Here is a 25,776-nt window from a genome sequence, read left to right on the forward strand (position 1 = left end):
CTGACGGGGCGGGGCGGCCCTAGCGCCCTTTTGGCAGCTCAGCCCTCATCCGTTGCCCGTAGAGAGGAGCAGCTGCGGTTGACTCTGGGCCCCGCCCGGGCAGAAGCAGACCCAGCTGGGTCCACCAGCCCGTTCTTGCCACACGGGGCACCTGACCAGCAGGCCCCGGGCGCCGCTTCGGAGGCGTACTTGCTGACACAACTGCGGAGGGAAGGGAGAGGGGCCGTCCAAGCCAGAGCGCCAGGCTCGCGCTGTCGGGGCCTTCTTTAAAAGCCCGGCCTCACTGACATGTGCAGGAACGGGCGTGCGGCAGCGCTTGCCGCTGCCCATCCGGGCTTCTCGCCGAGTGCTAACATCTCCCACCCCTCCCCGGCACGTTCCAAATGTCCAGAACAGCTGGGAACTAATTCTCGCTCGCGGAGGGAGGAGTCGGTGAGGGAGGGAAAGAGCGGAGTTGCCCGGCCCGGAAAGTCTATGAGCTAAGTTTGAACCTACTTTATTGGCTACCTGTCTGGCTTTAGGCTACTCCCCGTCTCCGGTCTCAGTTTCCCTATCTGTCCCTGAGGCGGACCGGCCCTCGCTCGGACCGACCGCTCAGGTACTAGACGGCGCTTCCCGTCCCGGCCGGCGAGAGACGAGACTGAACGTAGGAGACTTGGAAAGTAGCTCTGGCGTGGCGCCATGGCCCCGCCCCTTATGCAAATAAAACAGTCACCGAGAGGGCGTGGCCAAGCTCCTAATGGCCGCGGCACCACGTAGCTACTCCCCCGACACCCCGCCCCCAGCTCCTTTGCCTTCTTCCAGTTGGCTGAGCGTAGAGTGGCCGGAGGCGTGGCTTCCCCTGGTCTTCCGTGGCCCATGAGTCTATATATAGGGGGGCGGGTCGCTGCCTCCCGCTTTCCCCCGAGGAGCTGGACCGCTGGGGAGCTCGCTGCTGGCCTTGTCCGAGCCGCTCCGGAACTGTCCGGGGGCGGAGGACAATGAACGGGACGCGCAACTGGTGTGCAGCGGTGGACTTGCACCCCGAGGGGGACAGCGCGGTAAGAAGTGTCCGGCCGGGGCGCGGCCCGACCCTCCATCCCTGCCCTCTCCCCTTCCCCGCCCCAGCCCGGTTCGCACGGTCTTAGGCGTTTCCTCCCGCGCGTGCCAGCTTCCGCAGGTGCCGGGCCCCTTCCCGCCCCCACCCCCGCGGCCGCCGCTCCGGGACGTGGCTGGAGACGCTGCGTGGCAGCCCGGGACCTTGGACCTTGAATCACTCGGCGATTACTGCCGGAAGGGAGCAAGGACATCTTTCAGTTCCACCTGTATTCTTGGAGCCCTTGGTCCTAAGCCCGGCGCTCTGGCTGATTGGACGTGGGAATGAAGGGAAATAGTCCCTGCCCCCCGTGAACTTACCTTCTGCCGGAGAGCGGCCCACGTGCCCCCGAGAAACTTACACATCCAGGGAGTTGGAGGAGAGACGCAGACAGGCTGGGGATCCTGGGCTTTGATGCCCGGGAGCAGCCAGAAGATAGCAGGGGAAAGAGACAAGTAGATTGGGAGTCCGAGTTAAGATCTTAATTGTGTGCACCTGGAAATTAACTCTTCTTTCCCGTCAGTTTCTCTGCATTGTAAAACGAGAATATTTATAACCGCGTTTGCTTTCCCCACATTGGGAGGCAGGCACTCGGTCTATTGAAGTGCCATGTAAAGGTGTGATGGTGTGATGGATGTGCTGACAAATTATGTCACAGGGTGAGAATGTAGAAAGGTTTTAATTTATTCTATTTCTGATTCTCAGTTTTGGAAGAACCCAGAAATCCGTGGCTCCTTTTTTGTGTCTTGTAGCCTCAAAGATACACCTGAGCTCTTTAAAGATGGCCAGGACACTGTTTGTTTGAACAGACAATAAAAAGATTAGGCCAGCCCTTCCCCCTCCTCATTCAGGTTCCTGAGGTTTCTCCTGTGAAACTAGATTCTAAGGAAAACCTCCCTCACTGAGCCCTGGGGCCTTTCTGCTGCGGAGCGATCTCCCTCTCCGGAGAGCATCCTCTCCCCTACATGCTCTGACCCCTGCCGAATCCTGGTGTGGCCTGGAGCCCATCTGCTTGTACTTCCTGCCTTTCATCTTCGAATCCGAAGGAGGCCTGGGAACGGGAGGAGGGGCTGGGACGAGAAATGGGCACTGGCCCTTTGCTACCGGCCCCGAGAAGCCCCCCTGCAATGTATGCTGGCCCCCTCTGCCTCGGCTGCCCAGCTGTCTCTGGGATTTCCTGGGGAGAGAGGGAGAGGGTGAGTTGTGAGGTTCCGTGTTCTCTGGCTGCTTGAGAGAACTTTATCCAGCGTGGGCGGGTCTGGTTTCATAGATTTTCAAGCTGCTGGAGTGAAACAGGATAGGTGATGTTTTTAAGGGGGTGTGTCTCCCTTCTCCCTAGATTTTGTTCTCTACTTCAGCGACCGCCTGGTGCATTGTCCTTGAGATAGCCCTGATCCAATTCACTTAAAGCATATTTGCGTGCCGGTAATTTCATGTAATTGACAATTATTCATATAATTGCTGCTCCCCCAGCCAAGGAGACTGAGTTTCTTTCAAGCAGATGCTTTGGTCCTGCTCCCCCCCACACCCTGAGATAGGTATGCAAATCAAACATTTACTGGTAATCATGATCTCTACATTCAGTTATGAGACCCCTACGTGGGGTCTTAAACCACAGAGTTGTGTATCAGATTTCTTTTTGAGCAGAACAACAAAGAGGAGGTACCATAGGGCCAATTATCCCATGCCAGTTTCTGCATTCTTAACAGGACATTCATTCTCCTTTGTTCTTTGCCCTAGCCAAGCTTGCATATGATTTGTTGTTCCCTGTCTGCTGGGGGCAGGGAGAAGTTTGGGAGGTAGGGGAGGCAGGGACAGGGAGAGGGGAATATTCAAGGTTCTCTGTTTGTACGATGAAAAAACTGGCAGGGCACTCCTGAGATCATTAGGCCGAAGCTGTGACTTTGAAAGTGAATTCTTGCTCCTTCAGGCTCTCTGATTTCTTTTCTTGTCTGGTGGAGCCGAAAAATGGACTGGACAACGGGAGAATGGAATTCAGACCCTCTTCTCCTTTCTATGAGAATTTGAAACCAGACCCTTTTGAACACGGGGGAGATAGAAACCTCTACGTTTTTTGTCTTCATAGATGTTAATGAAAAGGTTTATCTTAGACTGAGGTTACAGAGGAATGAACTGGCCAGTTGCTTGCCCCTCCTGGACCCTAAAGGAAGTGGGTAGGGATGAAAAGGAGGTAGTCAGAGGAGACTCCCACAAACACATCCTGGATTTCTCTCTCCTGACCTGGTCAGACACCGAGGATTTATGGCTCCCTGGCTGGTCTCCAAAAACCTGTTAATACTTATTGATGGATTCCTTTGTGGGTGGGCAGTGTTTCTGGCTGACCTAAAACGTGGAATGCTAGAGGGGAGTCGGGAGCCAGGATGTCTTGCAGAGTTTTCCCATATCTGCATGTGGACATGATTTATGTGAGCCTTAAAACATCCTCTGATTTCCCCTTTCTCTGCTGGAGGAGGACAGCAGGAATGAACCAACACAGCAGGTAACCTAAATGTCTCTTGTTTAAATTAATGGAAAAGCATTTGTTAAATGCTTAAATGCTTTTTTGTGACTTGTATACGCAGTATTTATCTTTGGCATGGATTCTCTGATTTTACCAAGCTTTCCCCTCTTCCCCTCAAGCCATTCTTTTTATCTGCTTAACCTTTTCTTAACCTTTTTTGGGCCCACCTCTGTGGCAAGACTGGTGAAGTTAGTGGGCTCCTCCTTATATAATGTTTGTAAATGTGTAAAATACTTAAGATTACAAAAGAAACCAATTATATTGAGTTACAGTTATCAAAAAATTATTTTATTTATTTTTTTTGCTGAGGCAGTTGGGGTGAAGTGAATTACCCAGGATCACACAGTTAGGAAGTGTTAAGTGTATGAGGTAACTTGGGGCCCCCTGAATTCAGCACGGGTGCTCTATTCACTGTGACATCTAGCTTCCCCCCAAATTTTTTTAAAAGAAAAAAAAAAGCCCTAATTTCATGGACTTGGGTTAAGAACTCTTGGTCTTAGATTATTAGAATGTGGGGGCAGCTAGGTGGCGCAGTGGATAGAGCACCAGCCTTGAATTCAGGAGGACCCGAGTTCAGACACTTAACACTTTCTAGCCGTGTGACCCTGGGCAAGTCACTTAACCCCAGCCTCAGGGGGGAAAAAAAAAAAAAGATTATTAGAATGTGTTTGCATTGTTTATACACAGTTAGATCAGAGTATGATAAAAAAGGAATAACTGATCCAGAATTTAAAATTCATTATATATCAACTATGCATAGATAATTGAGCTAGCTTATAGATGAAGTATTTGGAATCCTACATTGTTTTGATTACATTCTTCCCCTTTTTCTCATCTTTCTTTTGTCCCCTCAGATGCCCTCCCACCCTCCCTTAAATGGGTGGGAGAAAGGAGAGATTTGAGTGGGCTAAGGATGGGCCCAGAACTTTGGTTTAAAGAAAAAAAACCAACTAACCCAGAAATTTCTACCGTTGTGACATCTCAGTCCCAGTAGGCAAAATTTTGGCAGAATTGTGTTTTAGTAGACCACCAAGACCTACTTTCTCTTTACCTTGTCTCTGAAGTGTTTCCATTATGAAAGAGCCATGCAGATGGAGGGAACCCGGGACCTCTGCTCAAAATAGGAGTTAGGAGCTCTACCCTTGGTGCCTTGGCAAACTTGATTTTTTCTGCATCTCACTTTTCTCACCTGTAAAAATGAAGCAGTTGAGCTCAAAGGCTTCTTCCATTGGTCCCATGGCACCTCCTCTTTGTTGTTCTGCTGAAAAAGAAATCTGATATACAAATGTTCAGCCTTTTAAGCTGTGGTTCAAGACCCCACATAGGGGTCTCATAACTGAATGTCGAGATTGAAAAATTATGATTATCAGTAAATGTTTGATTTGTTTACCTATCTTATATACCTATACACAAGGGGTCATGTAAAAATTTCTTGGGTAAAAAGGAGTCATGAGTGGAAAAAGTTTAAGGGGCCCTATACTAATGTATTTTACAGGGTGAATGAATTACCTTTCTGAAATACATTGTCATATTAAAAAGGAGTCAGGTTAGGGGCAGCTAGATGGTGTAGCGGATAGAATGTTGGCCCTGAAATCAGGAGTTCAAATCCTGCCTCAGACACTTGACACCTCCTTGCTGTGTGACTTTGGGCAAATCACTTAACCCCAATTGCCTCTGGGGAAAAAAAAGAAAAAAAAAAAAAAAAAAGGGAAAGATAATGATGCTTAACCCAAAGGCATGGATATCCTGTATTGGTGGAATTTCAGGCATCCATGATAAGTAGATACTTTGGGGATGACACCATTGCTTCCTAACTAAAAGACTGTCTATTTTGGGGCTCTACCAAGTTCTCCCCATAATCTGTTCTTTCCTCTCGCTTTGCTTGCCCAGAATGCCTAGATTGTTAGAACTGGAAGGAGATTTAATTTAGAGGTTGTCTAGTCCAACCCCCTAATTTTGCAGATGAAGAACTTGAGAGAATCTTAAGCAGAGAGTGAGAGAGCTGAAATTTGACACCATGTTGGCCCGTTTCATGAATGCCATAATTGGCTTTGCTAAGTTTGTCAGGATTTGGAATTAATTAGGTCTAGGCTCTGCAGAGAGCTGAGAAGAGTATGCAGTATAATGGTTAGAGAGAGTTCAAGCCCTGGAATTAGGAAGAGCTGAGTTCAAATGCTGCCCCAGAAACTTACTAGTTTTATGACCCTGAGCAAGTTACTCTTTGAGCCTGAGCCTCAATTTCTTTATTTGTAAAAAGTAGATAATATGAAGATTAAAATGAGATAAAGTTTTGTGAAGGGCTTCCTGAACATTGTAGCACTTTGTGTCAGCTCTTAGTGTTGATTTTTCTCAGGTGTTTTGGAATAGGTGTACATGGAATTTTCTCAGGTGTACATGGAATTCAGATAGAACTAGTCTAAGGACAGTTTGTATTGTTCTTTTATAATTAATATTCAGAAGATTATTGCACAGGTGGATAAAATTAAGGTTTTTTTGATTGATTATTATTAGAAAGAATGATAATAATGAGGAGGATCAGGAAAGGGAGGTTACATAATCTGCAAGTATTTCCTCAGGGTGGAGGTGGGGTGTGCACCCCAATAGTTTCCGTTCCAGACATATGTACTGATTGTAATTGTACTGCATGCTTCTCTGGGTCATGGCACTAGAGTCCCTTATGAAATAGCATAGTTTCCTGGGGTGATGGGTGGGGTGGAGGAGTCCATAGCCAAGATTTATTTAATTCCTTTAGGGGAGGAGTAAAAAATAAGTTTGGGATCTTGGAGAAATGAAGAGGAGCAGTCTTCTGGGATTTTTAAGTTCTTTGAAGAAAGAGGAAAAGGCAGTGTCATTCCTGACATGGTGGGGAAGAGCAGAGAAAAACAGCCAATTTCCCACTCTTAACTAGAGTGACATAAATGAAACACCTTTTGGACCATCTCCCAGCTATTGCTGAAGAAAGCAGAGGAAAGTTGAACACAATCTGATGGGCTTTTTTTGGCTTGAAATGTGGGATACGGGTAACCTCGTTCAGGGCTTAGAATCAGCATTGAATTGTAGTTGAAACTCCCTAGAAGCATTCCCTTTTCTCTTCCAGTTTCTGTGTTCCCAGCTATCTCCTGCACAGATGTCCCTAGAGAATACAGTATCCCTACTATTCTCCTTTCCCATTTCACTGTACACCTTCCCTAATTCCTTATTACTTAGGGATGAGCCCATTTAGATAATCCAGTCCTATTTGCCCCTAGGAAGTTTTGGGAGTGGCTAAGGAAAAACCAGTCAATCAGCAAGCATTGATTAAGTGTCAGTTATGAGCCTGGCACCGGGTTATTGCTTTGGATAGAAATGATATTTGAGCTGAGTGTTAAAGGAAGAGGGATGCTAGGTTCAAATGAGGAGGAAGACATTCCACGAATTGAGGGGATAGTTGGAACAGCAGACAGCCTTTTGTGGGTAAGGAATAGAGAGGCTAGTTTGCAGAGTACAGAAAGGGGATGAAAATCCAGTGGCAGGGGTGAGAGGACCAAGTGATGAAGACCTTTAAAAGCTGAACAGAGGCAGGTTTAGGTCTGTTTCTGTTTTATCCTCGTTGCAATACGGAGCCATTGGACTTTATGGAGTAGAAAGGTGACTTCAGTCTGCGGGATGGATTGAAATAGGGGAAAACTTGAGGCAGCCATAGCAATTCAGAATCTGTTCCAGTAATCCAGATAGGATTTGATGAGGGTCCCAACCCAGGATGGTGACTCTATGGGTAGAGAAAAGGGGTCAGCTGCAAGAAATGGGGGATAGGTAGAAAAGCCAGCATTAGTCTCGCTGACTTTTCTGGGTATGTAGTCGTGAGATGTGAAGTATAAAGATTCTTTGTGTAATGAGACTAAATAAACAAAGGGTAACTTCTGCCCCAGAGAGCCCTGAACTGGGACAAAGATGGACAGTCTTCAGTAGGTGAGTAGGAGTGAGAGAGCCTGGCCCCAAGGGTTTCCTGCCCCCTAATAATCCCTTCTGCTTTTCTTCCCTAACTTTATGGAGCTATCATTATGCTATAACCCTTGGGAACCAGAGCTAGACAAGTGGTTGGTTATCCTTGTTTTTCAGAGTGGGAAAAACTGAGCCAACCTCAGAAGCAGTTAATGAGGCTGGAGAGATCCCATGGGATAGCCGAATCCTCAGTGCCATCTTCCAGCTTGGAGACCTGAATTTTTCCTTCAAAACAGGCATTTCCCTACATCCCATAAACCTTTCTGTTCCCACATGTTCCTAGACTTGTTAGCTTTCACGCTTGGAGAAGAGGAAGGCAGAAATCACAAGTTCCCGCCTAATACCCCTCAGCCTGTACGGATTAGATTTTTTGGTTGTGAGAACCCCTGGGGCCTCATAGTTTATTCCTTCTCTCCCTAGCGTCAGAATCCCTAACCTCTTAGCTATGTGTTTACCCCCCTCCCCTCTTCTCCATCTTTGGGGACTGAGTCATAGGTTGGAGATTTGTTTGAACAGAGCCAAGAGGCTGTCTGTAATTTGAGGGTGGCTGTGCTTCTTCTCCCCAAGAATGTTTACAGGGCTACCTGCCTTTTGATTAGCTCCTGAGGATTTTCCCCTCAAAAAAATGATACTTCCATTCTTGTCACAGAGGATTCTTGGGCCTATATTCAATGGGCAGTTGTCCCTAAAACACCAGGTTGGGATATTCTCTGTAGCAGGGTCATGCACCATCTGCTAGAGAATGTACATTTAATATGATATTCCAGGGATTATTGCAGTTGGATGCTTTTGTGTTTGAGTGATTTTTGGGTGGATGGGGGGGATTAGGAAGGAGAATTTGGATGTAGCTTGTTGATAGAATACAGTCCTCTCTGGCTTATTTCTGATCTCTTTCTAGCTGTTTGTTTCAATGCCCATCATTCTTGTTCGTTCTTTTCAGTCCTATCTCTTTGTGATACTATATGGGTTTTCTTGGCAAAGACACTGGAATGGTTTGCCGTTTCCTTCTCCGGCTCATTTTACAATGAGGAAACAGAGGCAAAGTGAAGTGATTTGTCCAGTCACACAGTTAGTGTCTGAAGCTGTATTTGAATTTAGATCTTCCTAACTCCAGGGCCAGTGCTATCTTTCCACTGCATTGCCTAACTACCCCAAGTTTTTTTTTTTTTTTTTCTTTTTAACTAAAGCTTAATTTTCAAAACATATTCACGGATGATTTTTCCAAATTGACCCTTGCAAAACCTTCTGTTCCAATTTTTCCCCTACTTGGCAAGTAATTCAATCTATATTAAACATCACTACTCCAAGTTTCAAAGCCTGTTTTCCCCTAAACTTTCCATGTCTGCTCAGCACCTAGCATCTAAATTTGAATTCAGAAAACCTGGGGTTCTGTAATCTTGAATGAAATGGTGATTTCTGTTCAGCCCCAACATCCTCCCAGTTCCTTTATCAGTAAAATAAGGGGATTGGTTAAGTCATTTGCCAGATCTCCTGAAGCCCAAAGCTACAAATCCTATCATGTAAAGGGTGACCCTGTCTCTTGGCTTTTGGCCGAGGAGTTAGGAGGTGGCCAAAGGGAAATGAAGGCTCTTGGGTTCTCCTTGCTCTGGCCCTCAGGACTTGCTGCATCTGGCTGGCAATGATGCTGGTGGCTTCTGTCCAATCCCCGTGTCACCTACTAGTGGGGATCTGGCACGCCGGGTGGAAAACTCTTGTGGCTTGCCCCAAAATGCCTGCCTTCTATCTCCCTTAGCAACCTGTTGGGCCATACAGCCAAGTGGGTTTATTTACCAGCCATGAAAGATTAACCTAGACAAAGAGGGAGCAGAGAACATTGTTTGAACTTCTAGATTCAGGATAATGAATGAGGAGGGGGTGGGTACTTCATGAGAACAAATAGATTTTAGAGAGTAATTTGAGACTTATGTTGAAGAGTCCTGAGTAATGGAGGGAGGGAAGGGGAAGTTAGACTGGATTTTAGGGAAAAGGAGCAGTTGGTGATAGAGAAAGAGAAACTTCATAGATCTTCTTTTCCTGCTCTCTTTTCCCCCCATCCCCAATTTAAATGAGATTACGCAACAGCAACAAAGTATAAAATGTCAGTGGAAAGAGGCTGAGGAATATTGGGAAACTCAGGCCATTTTCATCCTTCTCAGTGGTTTTATGTCCTAATCAGTGGAATAGATTGGGCCCCTCCTACCACAGATCTTCAGTGACTTTCTAGTCCAGAAGGGCTGGTTTTGGTCAAAGAAATTGGACCTGGTCATGGTGACTGACTGATACACCTTCTTTGTGTTTTTTTCTGCTGATTGGGGATGCCCCAGCATTCCCCAGCTGCCTGCAGGGAAAAGATGAATTTGGATCTGAGAACACGTTTGTGTCCGTGGGGGAAAAAGAGTTGGCAGGAAGTTTAGCTACTTTAAAAGTGTTTCCTTGTCACCTTTTTTTTTTTTTTTTTCATAACTAGATTTATGAAACTGGAAGTCATAGTTGAGCAGTAGACATTGCTAGTTAAGACTACACAATGAGCCAGAGTTGGGCAAGACCTTAGAGGCCCAAAGGGACCTGACCAAGAAACCTCTCTTTTATAGCCTTTGGATGATCTGTCCTTTGATTTTTTTTTTTTTTTTTTTTTTTACCAATGTTCCAGTTTATTGTTGTTATTAGAATGAGAAGAAACTGTACTTTTGATTGCTAGAATCTTGCTATTTTCAATATATCATGTTCTCTTCTGTCACCACACTCTACCTTTAGTCTCTTAAATAATATCTTCCTACTGATCATTCTGTTCTTGTATTATTTTCTAATTCAAGATTTTGCTGAAGTAGTTTTTTAAACTTTTCTATATTTGCATAAAAGTGCTAGTTTGGAGATAGACTGATCCTAAAGAATTCACTCATTTAGCAGAACCAGAAGATCACTATACACTTCAACAACAATACTGTATGAGGATGTATTCTGATGGAAGTGGATATTTTCAACAAAGAGAAGATCTAATTCAGTTCCAATTGATCAATGATGGACAGAATCAGCTACACCCAGAGAAGGAACACTGGGAAGTGAATGTAAAATATTAGCACTACTGTCTATCTACCCAGGTTACTTATACTTTCGGAATCCAATACTTAACGTGCAACAAGAAAATTGGATTTACACACATATATTATATCTAGGTTATACTGTAACACATGTAAAATGTATGGGATTGCCTGTCATCTAGGGGAGGGAGTAGAGGGAGGGAGGGGATAATTTGGAAAAATGAATACAAGGGATAATGTTATAAAAAATTACTCATGCATATGTACTGTCAAAAAAAATTTATAATTATAAAATTAATTTAAAAAAAGTAAAAAAAAAAATTCACTTTTTTTTTTTTGTTAGGATAATTTCTTTTTCTGAATTTAATGAATGCCTCCTTCTCTCAAAAGAAAGACCATTTTCATTTACAAAGTAGAGCAGGGGAAAAAAAATATGTAAAACCAGATTTTTATTACCTACAGCTTATTTTTCAAAGTATGTACTAAATTCAGCATGTTACTTCCCCACACACACACAGTGGCATTTTTTTTTTTTATTATAGCTTTTTATGTACAAAACATGCATGGGTAATTTTTCAACATTGACCCTTGTAAAAACTTCTGTTTCAACTTTTCTTCTTCCCTCCTCCCCTAGATGGCAGGTAGTCCCATACATGTTAAATATGTTAAAATATATGCTAAATACAGTATACACCATGTTACTTTCAAAACTGCCCTGCATATCTGTATTTTTTTTTTCTGAACTTCATTCTTTAAAAACATGTTTCAAATATTGGGTTACTTGCTATTGGGGGATGGAGGGAGAGAAGGAGAAAATTTTAGAATACGAGGTTTTGCAAGGGTAAATATTGAAAACTATCTTTGTATGTAAAATATTGAAAAATTAAAAAAAGAACTTTTATTATTAAAAACATGCTTCAATAATCTTCTTCTCATTCTTTTCTTTTTGGAGGAACCAACACTATTGTTAGGTCCCTTCTTTCCACTAAGCCCTTTCCCCCCAATAAATAGTGAAAAAATAGTCAAATACAACAAATTCATACATTTGTCATGTCCCAAAATGTATGTCATTCTGCATCCTGGGTCATTCTCTGTCATGAGTTAGGTAGCATGTTTCATCACTGATCCTCTGAAGTCATGGTTGGTCACTGAGCTTATTGGAATTCTTAAAAGTCTTCTGGAGTTGTTTTTCTTTAATGATGTCATCATCATATAAATTGTTCTCCAGATTTTGCTTACTTTACATGATATCAGTTTGTGTTACTCTTCTGAAGTTTCTTTAAAATTTCCTTTCACATTGTTTTCTTATTCTTTTTTTTTTCCTTTTTGATCCAATTTTTCTTGTGCAGCAAGATAATTGTATAATATGTTTACATATATTGGATTTAACATATATTTTAACATGTATACCATATATATTGGATTGCTTGCCATCTAGGGAAGGAGGTGGGGGAAAGCAGGGGAAAATTTGAATACAAGGCAATGCAAGGTTCAGTGTTGAAAAATTATCCATGAATGTTTTAAAAATAAAAAGCTTTAATTTAAAAAAAAATTCCTTTTACATAAGACAATTTCTGTGTGGCAAATGATGGATATAGGTATCACGATCAAGTGGCCATTATTACTTTAATTTAGAAATATTCTTAATATTTATACTCATTATTGTTTCAACAACTCAGTCCAGAATGGGCAAGTGAAAAGACCAGAATATTTCCTTTTTTCTGAATGTTAGGTCATGAACATAGTGATCTCTCTGAGAGGCCCTCCACTAGAGATGTGATCTCTGGAGAGTGGTCTGAGCCAAGGCTATAATGGGGACATGTGCTACTATTGTCTTCCATTAAGACAAAGTGAATATTCTCAGACTCATTCTTGAGAATCCATCTGATGATCTTGGAGACATTTTTCCTTTGTTTTTCCTTTTGTTCTTCCTTTCTTGCTTTCCTGTCAAGTGTTTGAGACTTGATTTGAACTCAAGTCCTTCTTACTTCACTGTATCCACGGGCCACCTGGCTGTCCCAAAGATAAATATTTTCAAGATACATGTCTTGAAGGCAGAGGAGACTTGGGTTTCTGACAGCCAGTTTCTTCCCTTATCATGACCCAATCTTCCTTTCTGATGTTGTTTACTTTCCCTCTGCCCCTTCATTGCTACAATGGAAACATTTTCTGCTATTATGAGCTCAGAGTAACTTTTTCCTTACATACACTTCTAGCTAAGCCTCAGGAAAACCACATCTTTGAAAATGGGAGGAAGTCTATCAAAGGAAAATAGGAACCTGTGATTTCTATTAAAGTTTCCCAACAAGTCCTTTTGTTGATGTCCATTTCAGTCATGTCCAGCTCTTTGAGACCCTTATCTTCGCTAATTCTTGGCTTATTAATCTGATCTTTTAGTGGGAAGGACGATGGGCTTGAGTACCTTCAATGAAATTATTTTGACCTCTTGCTGAGATTGTAAAATTGACTTGATGTTTTAAGTTTCTTTGGTCACAAGACTATTTTAAACATTTTCAAGAAATAGCTTTTCTGTGTTGATGATGTGTTAAGAACTATCGGTCTTGGGCTACTTAACTTGTTGTAGTCAGGTTTTATTTGAACCTTTCTCCTTCTTTTCTTTAGCCAGTTTCAAAGTCCTACAAGATGGTGTCCGGCAGATCAGTCAGTCATTCCCTGTCATCAGAGCTGGTAGAATCCAATGATGGGCATGAGGAAATCATCAAGGTAAATAATGTTCCCCTTTCCTTTCTCCACACTTCTCATTGAAGGTCAAAAAGATGGCAAGGGAATGATGTTGCAAAAAGCATGTGGTTAGAAAATGGGAAGAAGTTCCAGGATTAAAGATCTCTAACAAGGGGTTGATGATGATCTGCCTGACGTGACTTGAGTGTGAAGAAGAGACATGGGCTTAAATGATCTTCCCAGGTTCCTTTCAGATCTTCTGTGTTTATTGAAAAAACAGGTGCTGGGCAAGGGGAGTTGGTGGGCCTGATCTGACTGTGATTCTTTGTAACCAGAACTGTTTCATTCCCCAAATACAGGTTTATTTGAAGGGGAAAACTGGTGACAAAGTCATCCATGAGAAGAATATTGATCAGCTGAAAAGTGAAGTTCAGTACATCCAGGAGGTAGGCAGCCAAATTTTCTTCATTGTATTCCATTAAAATTCTACCAGCCTGAAAGCTCCTTGAGTGAAAAGCCTGTCTTATACCTTTTTATACTTGTCACCATACTTAGCACAGGGTCTCATGTTAAGTAGATGTTCATGGAATGAGTAGTTTTAGATGGTGAGTGGAACCTCGCCTTGTCTGTGCCTCAATTGGCCACTTGTAGATTTTTTAGTCTCTTTCCTCTTTCCCACCCCAAGTCTTTAAAATCTGCATGAACCCATCAAGTTAACTATTTGTGAGGTTGTGCTTAGCTGCTTGATTCCCTTCTCTCTTGGGTGCAGATAGACAGTTTTTCTCCCTTCCACTCACTCCCCCCCATGTCCCAAATTTGTAAGCTCACACTTTCTCCCCAACCAAATAAAAGCCACGCTTGTCACCATTGACCCTGCAGAAGTCAAATTAATCAGCAGGTATTTGTTGAGCATTCAGTCTGTGCTTGGGATTATTCCAGGCATATATTATTAGTCTATAGGCCTGAACTATCATTCTATTCTTTATGAAAATCATTCTTTAAAAGGCACAAATTTCAAGGCCTGAGCTATTTTCTGAGAAAACCAAAGGATCTGAGGAGAACTGGGATGAGGATAGGTGAGAGGTATCATTGGAACTTGAGAATATAATTCAAAATATGTCATTTCACATTATTCACATTTGGATAACGAGCAGCTAGGTTGCAAAATAGGCAGAGCTCCAGGCCTGGAATCAAGAATGACTCATCTTCCTGCATTCAAATCTTGCCTGAAACAGTTACTGAGCTATGTGACTCTAGGCAAGTCACTTAACCCTATTTACTTTGTTTTTCTCTTTTGTCAAATGAGCTGGAGAAGGAAATGGCAAACCACTCCAGTGTCTCTGCCAAGAAAACCCTAAATGGCATCACAGTTAGATATGAGTTAAAAACAAAGATATATGAATTGGATATATGCTCCCTAGGGCTAGAACTATTTCATTTTTATCTTTCTATCCCCAACACCTACCACAGTGCCTAAGACAATAGACACCTGATAAATTCTTACTGATTTGGATTAATTAGCTTTTGTCCATTTTAGGTAATGGGTTGTCAATTTTCTCTATTCCCCTATTTTTCAACCCCTGCCTCCTTATCCATTTCCAGGGAATGCAAATATTTTTAAATGACAACTCAAGGTAAATCTGGCCAAACTAATCCAGGTGATTTTTTTTGATGATGCATATTGGGGGTTTCTTATTCATCAGAATAGATAGTCAAGAATTGACTTTTTGTGAGATGGTGGGGGTATTGGGAACTTGATCTATTCCCTGGATTCCAAAAATACCTAATCAAACTATTTGTCCCTTCTGAGTATATCTCTGGATGACATGAGTATTTTGAGTGAATGGACTGAGAATGGAAACTCTATAAATAGATCTGAGCATTCCACTCCTTCCAACCTTCCCACTTTTCTCAGCTAAAAATCACTTGCCCTCCTCACCAGGCTAGGAGTTGTTTACAGAAGCTTCGGGAGGATATAAGCAACAAGCTTGAGAGAGACTCCAGGGACTTTCCTCAGCAACAGGAGATGCAGGTAACTAATGGGAAATGTCTCCTTGCTTGTGCCTGGCAGCTGGGTTCTCAGTGGAAAGATGGGGTTGTACATCAGTTAGCATTTGTGGATAATCTTCTGTGAATCACATGGTGAGAGAGGAAACAAGAATACATGTGATCCTGCCCTCAGGGGGGTTTCAATCTAGGGAGCCAAGACAAATGTATGCACACCTGTGCTCACCCACACAAACTCTGTTTCATCCTGCATTCAGGTACATACACATAGCTAGGTATACCTCATTATGCATGCAATGTACTAGTTCAAAAATTACATAAAAGTTTAATTTCTGTAAATTGCATAATTTTCAAATTCACTAGAGAAGTTTGCTAATTTAAAGAAATCTCAAAACTCCTGTAAAGTGATGATTTTTTTTCATACAGTGGATAATCCCTCCTTAGGGATGTTTTCCTAAGTTCATATTTTCACATAGTAAATATATAAATAATGCAAGACCACTGGTATAGTTACAGAGCAATTTCATTCAATCATTTATTTTAATAGATTGGCAAAAAGTGCTGTCTTCAGAACAGAAATTCTTTCTCCACTTTCTACTCTTCTGTCCTCTTAATCAAAGCCTGGTTTCTGTAAGAATAACCGACGTAGATCCCCTGAAAGTTTACAGAGTATCCTTCACAAATGATCTCCATGGATCCTCATAACAAACGTGAGAATTCAATAAAAACAAGGATTATTATCCCCCATTTTAGGTTCAAGGTGAATTGTGCTTTGCCCACTGGCACCCAAGAAGTGGCAGAAATGAGGCTCATGTCTCCCATGATGATGATGATAATAATAATAAGCATGTATGTAGCACCTACTAAGTGCCAGGCATTGTATTAAGCACTTTAAAATTATCTTAATTGATCCTCGCCACAGTCCCGAGAGGTAAGGTGCTGTTGGCACTGAGGCAGCGCCACACAGCCAGCGGGTGTTTAAGATGCCGCTGTCCCCCACAACTCACCCTCAGCTATTGTAACAACTCGGATGCCAAACCTCAGCTAGGTGGTCCAGTCACTGGGGGGCTGACAGTTAAAGTCGGGACATCCCAGAGCTTGAAGGGAACCTTCATGGCTCAGGTCATCAAAACCATTCCAAGAGGAAGATAAGGAAACATTTCCTGTTTCCTGTGGACATTACATATATGTATGTGCATGCAAACACAAAAAAATACATGAATGATAACTGTTTGTAGAATATATATGTGAATACATGTTTTACATGTGAGTGTAGAACATACTTGTAGAACAATACAGCTTGTAAAAACTACATGCAAACACAATATGACACAGAGTGTAGTATGTGTGCAAACACATGTTAGATTGTAGACCATACATGCAAACGTGATACAGCTTGTAAGATCTGTATGCAAACATACTGTGTTACGGGATACAGATTTAGATTGTGAACATGTGTTTTAGTGATACACTGTAGAACATGCAGACATAATGTGTTATATGATATAGATTGTAGAATATGTATGTTATGTGTTTATGTATGGTGAATTATAGAACATATGCAAACACGTATGATACAGCGTGTGGGATCTATGTGCAAACATAATGTTATATAGGATATAGATTATAGAATGTGCACAAACACATGTTTTATACATGATAAAGAATAGAACATATGCAAACATGATGCACCTTATAAAATCTATATGCAAACATGAAACAGCTTCTAGAATCTAATATGTATTATATATGTTAGATCATATGTATGAGAACACATGGTTTATATATGAAGGATTGTAGAACACAAACATGTGATATAGATTGTAGAATCTACATGCAAACATGTGTTATATATGATATAGATTGTAGATTATATGTGTAAATGTAATTTATGTAGATAGTGACTAGAATATATGTGAAAACACATGATACAGCTTATAAAATTTATGTGCAAACATAATATGTGTTATATATGATATAGATTGCAGAGAGATATGCAAATGTACATATATGTAGAGTGTGTGTTTATATGATAGAAACTAGAATATGTATGAAAGTGTAACAGTATATATCATAGAGATTATAGTGTGTGTGTGTATAGAGACAGACAGACATGTATATGTGTGTCTCATTCATTCAGGTTGTAGAACGTTAACTCCTTGAAAGTCAGGACTGTCAGTGTTTCTAACATATACTTCATACGTGCTTGTTAAATTAAATATAGAAGGTAATCCAGTCCAAACAGGAATGTGTGTGTGTAGAGATGAGTGGTGTATGTGTTCCGACATAAATGCCCATGTTACGTTTTGTGTAAAGCATGCGCGTTGTTACTGAGGGCATCGGGTAGTCTGGGGCCTGGCAGGGAGGTAGAGAGAACCCAGCTGGGCCTGAGATTGGGCCCCGGAGAATTCCCCGGCAGATTGCTCGGCGGCGGGCAGCTTGCACAGCAGCCCCTCTGCTTCTTGTTCAGAAGCTGCTCCCAGAGCCCCATGGAGGAGACTTCTGGTTAGAAGGCGGGAAGTGCCGCTTTTCGGCATTCCCTCCTCCCGGTCTGTGCCAGACTTTTTTGAAACTCTGAGGGCAGAGGAAAGTCTGAGTGTTGGCTACAAGCAGATGCTTGTATTTGCTGAGCTTGGGAATTGGGGCCAATTCATAGTTTCCCAGCTGGGAAGGTTTTTGCTTCTCGTTTTTCCGAGTATACCAGTAAGCAATTAGGTCATCCTGCTCTGCCTCCCACAATACCAGCCCTACCCCCCACCCATCATTTCTAGAAAGTTTCTCTGAAGTCCCGGAAGCTCCAGGGTTTCTGGGAAGGCCTCTCCATGCCAGCTGACCAATTTCCTTTTTACCTTTGGACAGGTGCTGTTGGAAGAGCCAAATGGTTTCAGGCAGTCTTTCTCTTCTCTGTACAAGAGCCCCACAGATACACTGGTAGGTAACAGCCCAGAGAAGCTCCCTCGGGGACCCGGACGCCCCTTCTTCCCTTGCTGGTAGGGGGGGGCTCCCCAAGAGCCTTCCTTTCTTTTCCAGGCCCTTTGTAGAGCTGGGGCGTGAGCCATGTGCCCAGTCCGAGGATGTCCTTTAGACAAGTCGGGTAGAGAAGAAGCATTTATGTTGTCTCCTGTTGGCCCCCCCCCCCATTCAGACAGATTTTATCTTATTTGAGTTGATCCTCACAACAGTGGGGGAGGGAGGGATGCTTTTATTGTCCCCTTTCAGTTGAAGAAGATGAGATAGAGTTGAGATGACTGGCCAGGCTCACACAGCTGGTAAAAGTCCTTCTGGGCCCACTGCCCCGTCCACTATGCCCCCAGTTCCCCAGATGGACTTTTTTGGCACCTCCCTCCTCCTTTCCTCCCCCACCTCTCTTTTATCTCTGCACTTGACTGCCATGTTGGGGTAACCAGTTATAATGACACCTTTTAATATTTATCTAGCCCCTTTCTTCTCACAAACTCAAAGCTCTGCCGATGTTATCACTCTTATCTCTGTGGTGGCCTGTGAGGCAGGGAGAGGCTGGGGTTCCTTCTCTGTATTTTGTGGTTGGAGAAACTGGGGCTCAAATAAGGGACCTGCTCCTTGACTCGGGGGACCAAGGACTGGAGCTCAGATTCTTCTTCTTGCGGCTGAGTGCCCATCCTGCCAGCCCCTCAAAGCTCATGCCTAAAGACCCTGGCAGTGGGATGGCAGAATTTGGGCTGAGCTTATGTGCCAGCTCAGCTTAACTACCAGCCCACGGCTGGGTGTGGCCAAGCTCAAGCTAAGCTCTAACCCATGCTGGGAGGGGGGGGTGTGTGGAGTAGTGGGGGACGGCTTCCCTTCTAATCCCCAACACTCCGGCAACAGGGAGGGGATGAAAAAAGGCTTAAAAGACTGCTCTGGGGGCACGCTAGCATAGTAGGAGAATTGTGGCCCCTTCCCTGAAGGCATTTCTAGTGTCACTGAGGAAAAGTCTTCTCAAGCTTGGTGAGGGAGTCACTTGGTCCCTACCCTCAGGAAAGAGTGGTTTGACTGAGGGGGTATCGAAAATTGGAGCAAGACCTTTGCAAGAACATCATAATAATTTTTATTTTGAAAAGCCATGAATTTTGATTTTAAAAAAGTTATTTGGCTTGCTATCACAGGAAGGAAAAGAGGGAGAGAATTTGGAATTCAAAAAAATTTTTTTAAAGAATGGTAAAAATTGTTTTTACATGTAATTGAAAAAAAAGTAAAATATTATTCAAAAATATTAACTTTCATTTTTAAAAATTTGAGTTTGAAATTCTCTTCCTGTTGCTAGCCAGCCCCTCCCACACCCATTGAGGAAGGCCAACAGTGTGCTCACCATGATACATGTGAGGTTTTGCCATCTTTCCATTTTAACTAAGAACAGGATAATTATTGACATATAATACGTCAAAGTTTACAAAGCACTTTATATGTATACTATATACATTTATATATATATTATACATATAATATTTTACCTCCACACACACATATATATAATCTTTTCATTTTAGCTGAGAACAGAATAATGATTAACATATGAAATCTTAAAGTTTACAAAACATTTATGTAGACACATTTTATATATAAAATCTTTTTATTTTAGCTGAGAACAGGATAATTATTGACATGACACGTTAAATTTTATAAAGCACTATATAGATGTAATATTTTACATACATTTATATATTTACATACACACATACATATATATATATATATATATATAATTTTTCCATTTTAGCTGAGAACAGGATGATTATTGACATGACACATTAAGGTTTATAAAGCACTATATATATATATTTATATTTATATATATATAAAATATTTTACATATATATATTTACATACACACATATACATACACACATATACATATATATATATACATATATATAAAATCTTTCCATTTTAGCTGAGAACAAGATAATGATTAACATATGACCCATTAAAGTTTACAAGTCACTTTATATATATAAATATGTATATATACACACAATACTTTACATATATATGTATTACATATACATATATATAATTTTTCCATTTTAGCTGAGAACAGGATAATTATTGATGTATTACATGTTAAAGTTTACAAAGTACTTTATATTGTTTTATATATAAACATTTATATAATATATACACACAATATTTTACATATATGCACACGCATCCACACACGATATTTTACACATATAATCTGAACTTCGCACAGACTTTAAGGGTGGAAGGGATTGCTACCTACAAGCTTTATTTTCCTTTTATATGAAGCGGGTCTAGTTGGTTTCAGGGACGTACCCACGGCCCTGGAGCTGGTGAGTGTCCAAGGCAAGGTTAGAAGTCGGGCCTTCTTGCCTCCGGTCCCGCTCTCTACTCCTTCCATGAGACCCTGTAGAATGCCCTGCTGAAGCTGTCCCACGATGCTCAGGACCCCAGGTGAAGGGCAGCCGGCAGTGATTAGGCTCCTCTGGGACCTCTGGTCTCCGGCCGGTCCTTTTATGGGGTGGACTTCCTTTGGGGGGCAGGCTGCCCATGCACTTCTTCCCCCGAGTCTCGTGAACAGCTGCAGTAACTCTTGGGCCCCCCTGCCCTAATGGCCGGTGTTTGGTTATAGATGCGAAGTCATCACAACGAAGACCCCGAGAGCTTGAAGGAAACCGTCCGAGAGCTGCTGGCCAAGCTGCAGGAGGCCGAGAGGCAGCACCAGTCAGACAGGACCCATTTCGAGGTGAGGAGCCGTAGCCCCCGTGACCCGTCTTCCTTTTGCCCACTCCCCCCCATCCCACTGATAGGCCCGGCCCACGTCTAGAACATGTCACGGAGTGATGACGGCCTTGGGTTCAGAACGTAGCTCACAGGATGATCACGGACCCCCACGTGCATCGGCGTTCTCCCGTTAAAGTTCTCATGTGTACTTCCTGGGGAGGCTCGTGTGCCCTCAGCAGAGTGCAGGTTCCTGGAGGGTGGGGTGCCGAGCCACAAGCCTGGTATAAATGTTGAGACGGATAAATGTCCGTTTGCTTCTGAGTCTTTGTGATCCCGAAGGGGGTTTTCTTGGCAAAGACTCTGTGGTGGCTCTCCATTCCCTTCTCCAGTGGACTAGGCCCGGACTGAGATAGGTAGTGAGTGTCGGGGGCTGGGTTTGAATTCAGGTCTTCTGACTTCAGGCTGCTCCAGACAGAACCTTCCTTAAGGGCTTACTCTGTGCCAGGAAATATGCTAAGTCCTGGAAATCCAGGAACAAGCCAGCAAGACACATGGGGCTGCAGGATCCCCTTTAGGATACGAGGGAGTAATGGAGAGCTCGCGTTCCATACTCTCTGTCACACCCTTCTCTTGCCCAGTGCTGCCATGTTGAAAGGCAGGGGAGTAATGGAGATGTCCCTGCCCCTCCTGATCTCCCCTCTTAGGCAGATATGGTCACTGTTTGCTCAAGGGCCTCGGGGCTACTTTGGCAGTCAGCAGTCGAGTCTGTGCCCTCTGAAGGGCAGGGAGAGTGGCGAGGAATCGTCCCAAAGATGGGTCACTCAGAAGTCATTACTGTCTGCCGCAGTCTGCTCTTTCGCAGACTTTTCTTTCCAAACCCCTTTGACTTAGACTAACATAGGAATTAGTGTGCAGTCTCTGCACAAGCTGGCTTGGTATTGGATCTGAGCTGGAGGGGGGAAGACAGGCATTGGGTCCAGGAACAGACCGAGGAGTAGAGCTGCCCCTGTAATAAAAGGAGACTCGAGAATCCAGCTTCAGGCTCGTCAGAGGAGCTGACTTCCAAAGAAACGCAAATATTTCCCAGTAGTGTTTTATTTTTCCAAATATATATAAAGATAGTTTTCAACATTCATTTTTGTAAAACTTTGTGTTCTACATTTTTCTTCCTCCTTTCCTTACCCCTCTCCCCCAAGCAAGCAATCTGGTAGAGGTTAAATATGTAAAATCCTTTTAAACATATTTTATATTTGTCATGTGGTACAAGAAAAATCAAACCAAAAGGGGGAAAAAACTACAAGAAAGACAGCAAACAAAAAAATGAAAATACCATTTAGATATATGTGTGTTTGTATATACATATATGTGTGTATATGTAGATATGCATGTATATAAATATATGTGTATATATAATCATACATGTGTATATAGGTGTATTATGTGTGTATGTATATGTAAGTATATATGTATATATTTGTATATGAAGATATGTGTACATGTGTGTGTATGTATATATAAACGTATAGGTGTATGTATGTGTATATGTGCATATATATGTATATGTGTGTGTATATAAAAGTATGCATGTGTGTGTGTATTTGTATATATGTGAATATTTGTGCCTAGCACAGTGCTGAACCCTGGAGATAGAAACGTGAAAGCAAAGCCAGTTCCTGCTATCTAGAAGCTCATGTTCTAAGGAGAAAGACCGCGCCCTTCGGGTAGTGACGGTCCGAGATTCACTCTGGGCCTGAATCTTACTGAGGGGGTGAGTGGGCCCCAGCAGAGGAGGCTGACAGACTCCTTCCAGGAGTAGTGGCCCAGGCAACTGGGTCACGGTCCATGCTGGAGGGTAAGAAAGAGTACGACTATCAGGGCTGAGGTAGCCTCCACCGTTACTGCTCACAGACTAGTGGGCACTGCCCTCCCCGGTGAACCTCACCTTACTGGGTTCTGCTTTGGCAGAAGCTCCCGATTAGTGAAGAGTAAGGGAACTATCAAGGAGCTGACTTATCTCTCAGTTTCCTTGTCTCTAAAATGACTTGTTTTTCTGGAATGATCAGGGATAAATATAAAGTTTTCTTTATGACTTCATTCTAAATATAGATATTTTTAATATGGGGCTAGCTCATTTATGAGACACCAGTCAGATTTTATTTACGCTATCTTAAAATGAAGAAAGGCAATCCAGAGGGGAAGAGCTAGGTAATCTCTAGGGTCCCTTCTATCTCCAGTACTCTCTTCGGCTATTTTTAGGGTGGAGAAGGGATGGAGCCTGGGGCTAAACATTTGCTGGCTATAATTCCGAGTGGAGAACCCATGGTGGCTATTGGTTATCTCCTCTGAGCATAGGAGGAAGAGGAGGCTGCTGCTGGATATGCTGCTTTTCCTGAGAGGGAGTAAGCCTTGATTGCCACTGCTGACCAGGAGAGGTTGTCGATTATTTAGAATTCTGGAAGGGAGCTTAATCTGGGCGCGTGAGCGCCTCTCCCACAGCACTGTTTCTCTGGATTGGCCACCTTCCTTGGGTCACATAAAAGTGGCTGGAGTGAAAATGCCCAGCTCCCATTGGCCAACAAGACAAGGACAATTCAGACCCAGGGTGCTATTTATATACCAGCGATACAATGTCCTCTTTCAATGGTATATTTTCAGTGATGGGGATGGATTGTGAGTGCCTTTTCTGAAGAATAACAGCTGCTGGGATTGAGAGTGAAGTGAGACCTTGGAATAGTGACCTTTCTTTCCTTTTAGAGAGTAGATCTATAACTTTGACCTCATCAATACCATTCATTTTTAATTCTGTAAGCATGTATTAACCCTTTACTGTATACAGCCAGGCACTATGTTAGGTGAGGGGGAGGGTGCAAAGATTTAAAAAAACAAAAAGGAATTTCTGCCCTCAAAAAGCTTAACATTCTTTTAGAGGGATACAAGAAGCACACAAATACAAAATAATTTGCCAAGGATTCAAGGAGAATACCTACACCTGGTGGAATTGGCTTAGGGAATATGGTTTCCAGAGCTTTGAGTTTTGAGCTAAGAAGATCTGAATTTAAATCCTACTTTAGTCAGTAAACATTTATTAAATGTCTACCATTTGTTAAATGTCACTGTGCTGAGTGCTAAGGATACAAAGAAAAACAGAACAGGTAATAGCCATTTGTCCCTAGACAAGTATAACTTGTTTTCTCCCCAGCCTCAGTTTCCTCATCTGTAAAATGGGGGATAATACTTACCTCCCTAATCGTAACAGTGGTAGCTGTAGTAATAGGAGTAGTGGTAGTAACTTTAGTGGTGGTGTTAGTAATAGTAGCAACTTTAATAGTAAGTGGCAGTATTTATAGTAGTAGTCATGGTAATATAGTAGCATTAGTAATAGTAGTGGTAGTAGAAAAAAGCCTTGTATTAGGAAGTGTGGCTCCCGAGTGGCTTTTAAGGAGCCCGGGCATCCCAGCAGCCAGGGTCGAGGAAGGAGAGTGTTCCAGGTGTGAGGGCTAGCGCTGCACAAAGCCCAAGGGCAGGAGTTTGAGCGGCCCAGAGACTGGTTTGGCTGGGACACAAGTGTCCATGGAGGGTCGTAAAATGAAATAAAGTTGGTAAGAGACGGTCTGAGGGGCTGAGAAAACCAGGCCAGATGTTTTCCCTCAGAAGTTAGAAGACAAGAGAAGCTTGTTTGGATATAAGAGTCTTTTGTGAGTTGTCTCATCCTGCTGTTTTGTTTGAATGATCCTCTGACCTTTTCTAGCAAATACACTTTCTTTGTTTATGTTTCTGGTTGAGAGGATGAATGGGGGGGAGGGGGAGTGTGTGTAAAATCAAGATACCTGATTGCCAAGAAAATCCAGTAACATTCACTAACTGTTGCCAGGTGGGGTTTGCTGCTGGAGATCTGTATATTAACTTTCCTTGATAACCGCAAACAGGGGAGATAACATGACCAAAAAACCCGCCTGGGAGTCTCCTTTTCCTCTCCCGGAACCTACCTGGGGAGAAGCCGGACCTGCCTGTTTTTCTACTTTCCCCACTCCTAGACAGGCCCTTCAGAGGCCATCTGGCTCCTTCCCCTGAACCTAGTCCAGCGTGGGTCATTTTATATCAGAATAGTGGTGAGCTAGAAAGCCTGAGGGACATCCCGTGTCTAAGCCTTGACTCAGTCAGTGCTCATACTGTAGGCAGGTCACTTCATGTCCCTGGGTATCAGGGTTTTCTTTTTAATCTTTAAAATGAACTTTCCAGGCCTGAGCCAGTCTAAAATGTTGGTTTTCTCTCTTATTTTAAAAAGAAAGGAAAAAAATAAAGGGGGAACAAAAGAACCTTTTCTACATCATTTCCCTACCTACCCAATCAATACTAAGGAAGTTCTTCCTAGCATATAATTTGTCTTCCCGTGTTCTGTTGTGGACACTGAAAAAGCGTCAGAAAAGTACTATGTCATTTTAGCAGGAGTGCCGCTAAGAGGGGAGAAGAGAGTGGCAGAGGGGAGCAAAGGGCTTGTGTTAGAAGCTGTGCCCACATAGAAGTCCCAGAGGTGGACTTTAAACCAAGACCTTCCTGATTCCAGTCTAGCACTAGACCTGCCCCCTACCCCCGGTGGAAAAAAAGAATTAAGGACATTTTGAAAGAAATGCCTCATTAAGTACTGTTGGATCTACTGACAGGACTTGGGGTCCTGGGAGCACTAGCGGTGGATTAGACTCTTACTATTTAGCACTTTGTGGTTCGGTGGGAATTCCCTCTCTTTGAGGGAATTATCTGTCTTATCTGTCTCT

General features: G+C 42.8%; 1 protein-coding gene across 2 annotated transcripts in view; it reads left to right on the forward strand.

The window, feature by feature from the left end:
* The first annotated feature begins 730 nt into the window (after window positions 1-730).
* The window catches only part of TUFT1 (tuftelin 1), a 42,955-nt gene continuing 17,909 nt past the window's right edge, over window positions 731-25,776 (forward strand). The window contains exons 1-6 of one of the 2 annotated variants that reach the window (XM_074265410.1): window positions 731-1,040; window positions 13,238-13,339; window positions 13,657-13,743; window positions 15,240-15,329; window positions 18,164-18,235; window positions 20,913-21,026. In XM_074265410.1, the coding sequence (XP_074121511.1) occupies window positions 981-1,040; window positions 13,238-13,339; window positions 13,657-13,743; window positions 15,240-15,329; window positions 18,164-18,235; window positions 20,913-21,026 (525 nt within the window). In that variant the 5' untranslated portion in view covers window positions 731-980. Of the gene's footprint in view, window positions 1,041-2,018; window positions 2,272-13,237; window positions 13,340-13,656; window positions 13,744-15,239; window positions 15,330-18,163; window positions 18,236-20,912; window positions 21,027-25,776 lie in introns of those variants that run through there. The other variant, XM_074265409.1, reaches the window with a different exon arrangement.

The sequence above is a fragment of the Sminthopsis crassicaudata genome, chromosome 4 (assembly GCF_048593235.1).
Source record: "Sminthopsis crassicaudata isolate SCR6 chromosome 4, ASM4859323v1, whole genome shotgun sequence".
Lineage (NCBI taxonomy): Eukaryota > Metazoa > Chordata > Mammalia > Dasyuromorphia > Dasyuridae > Sminthopsis > Sminthopsis crassicaudata.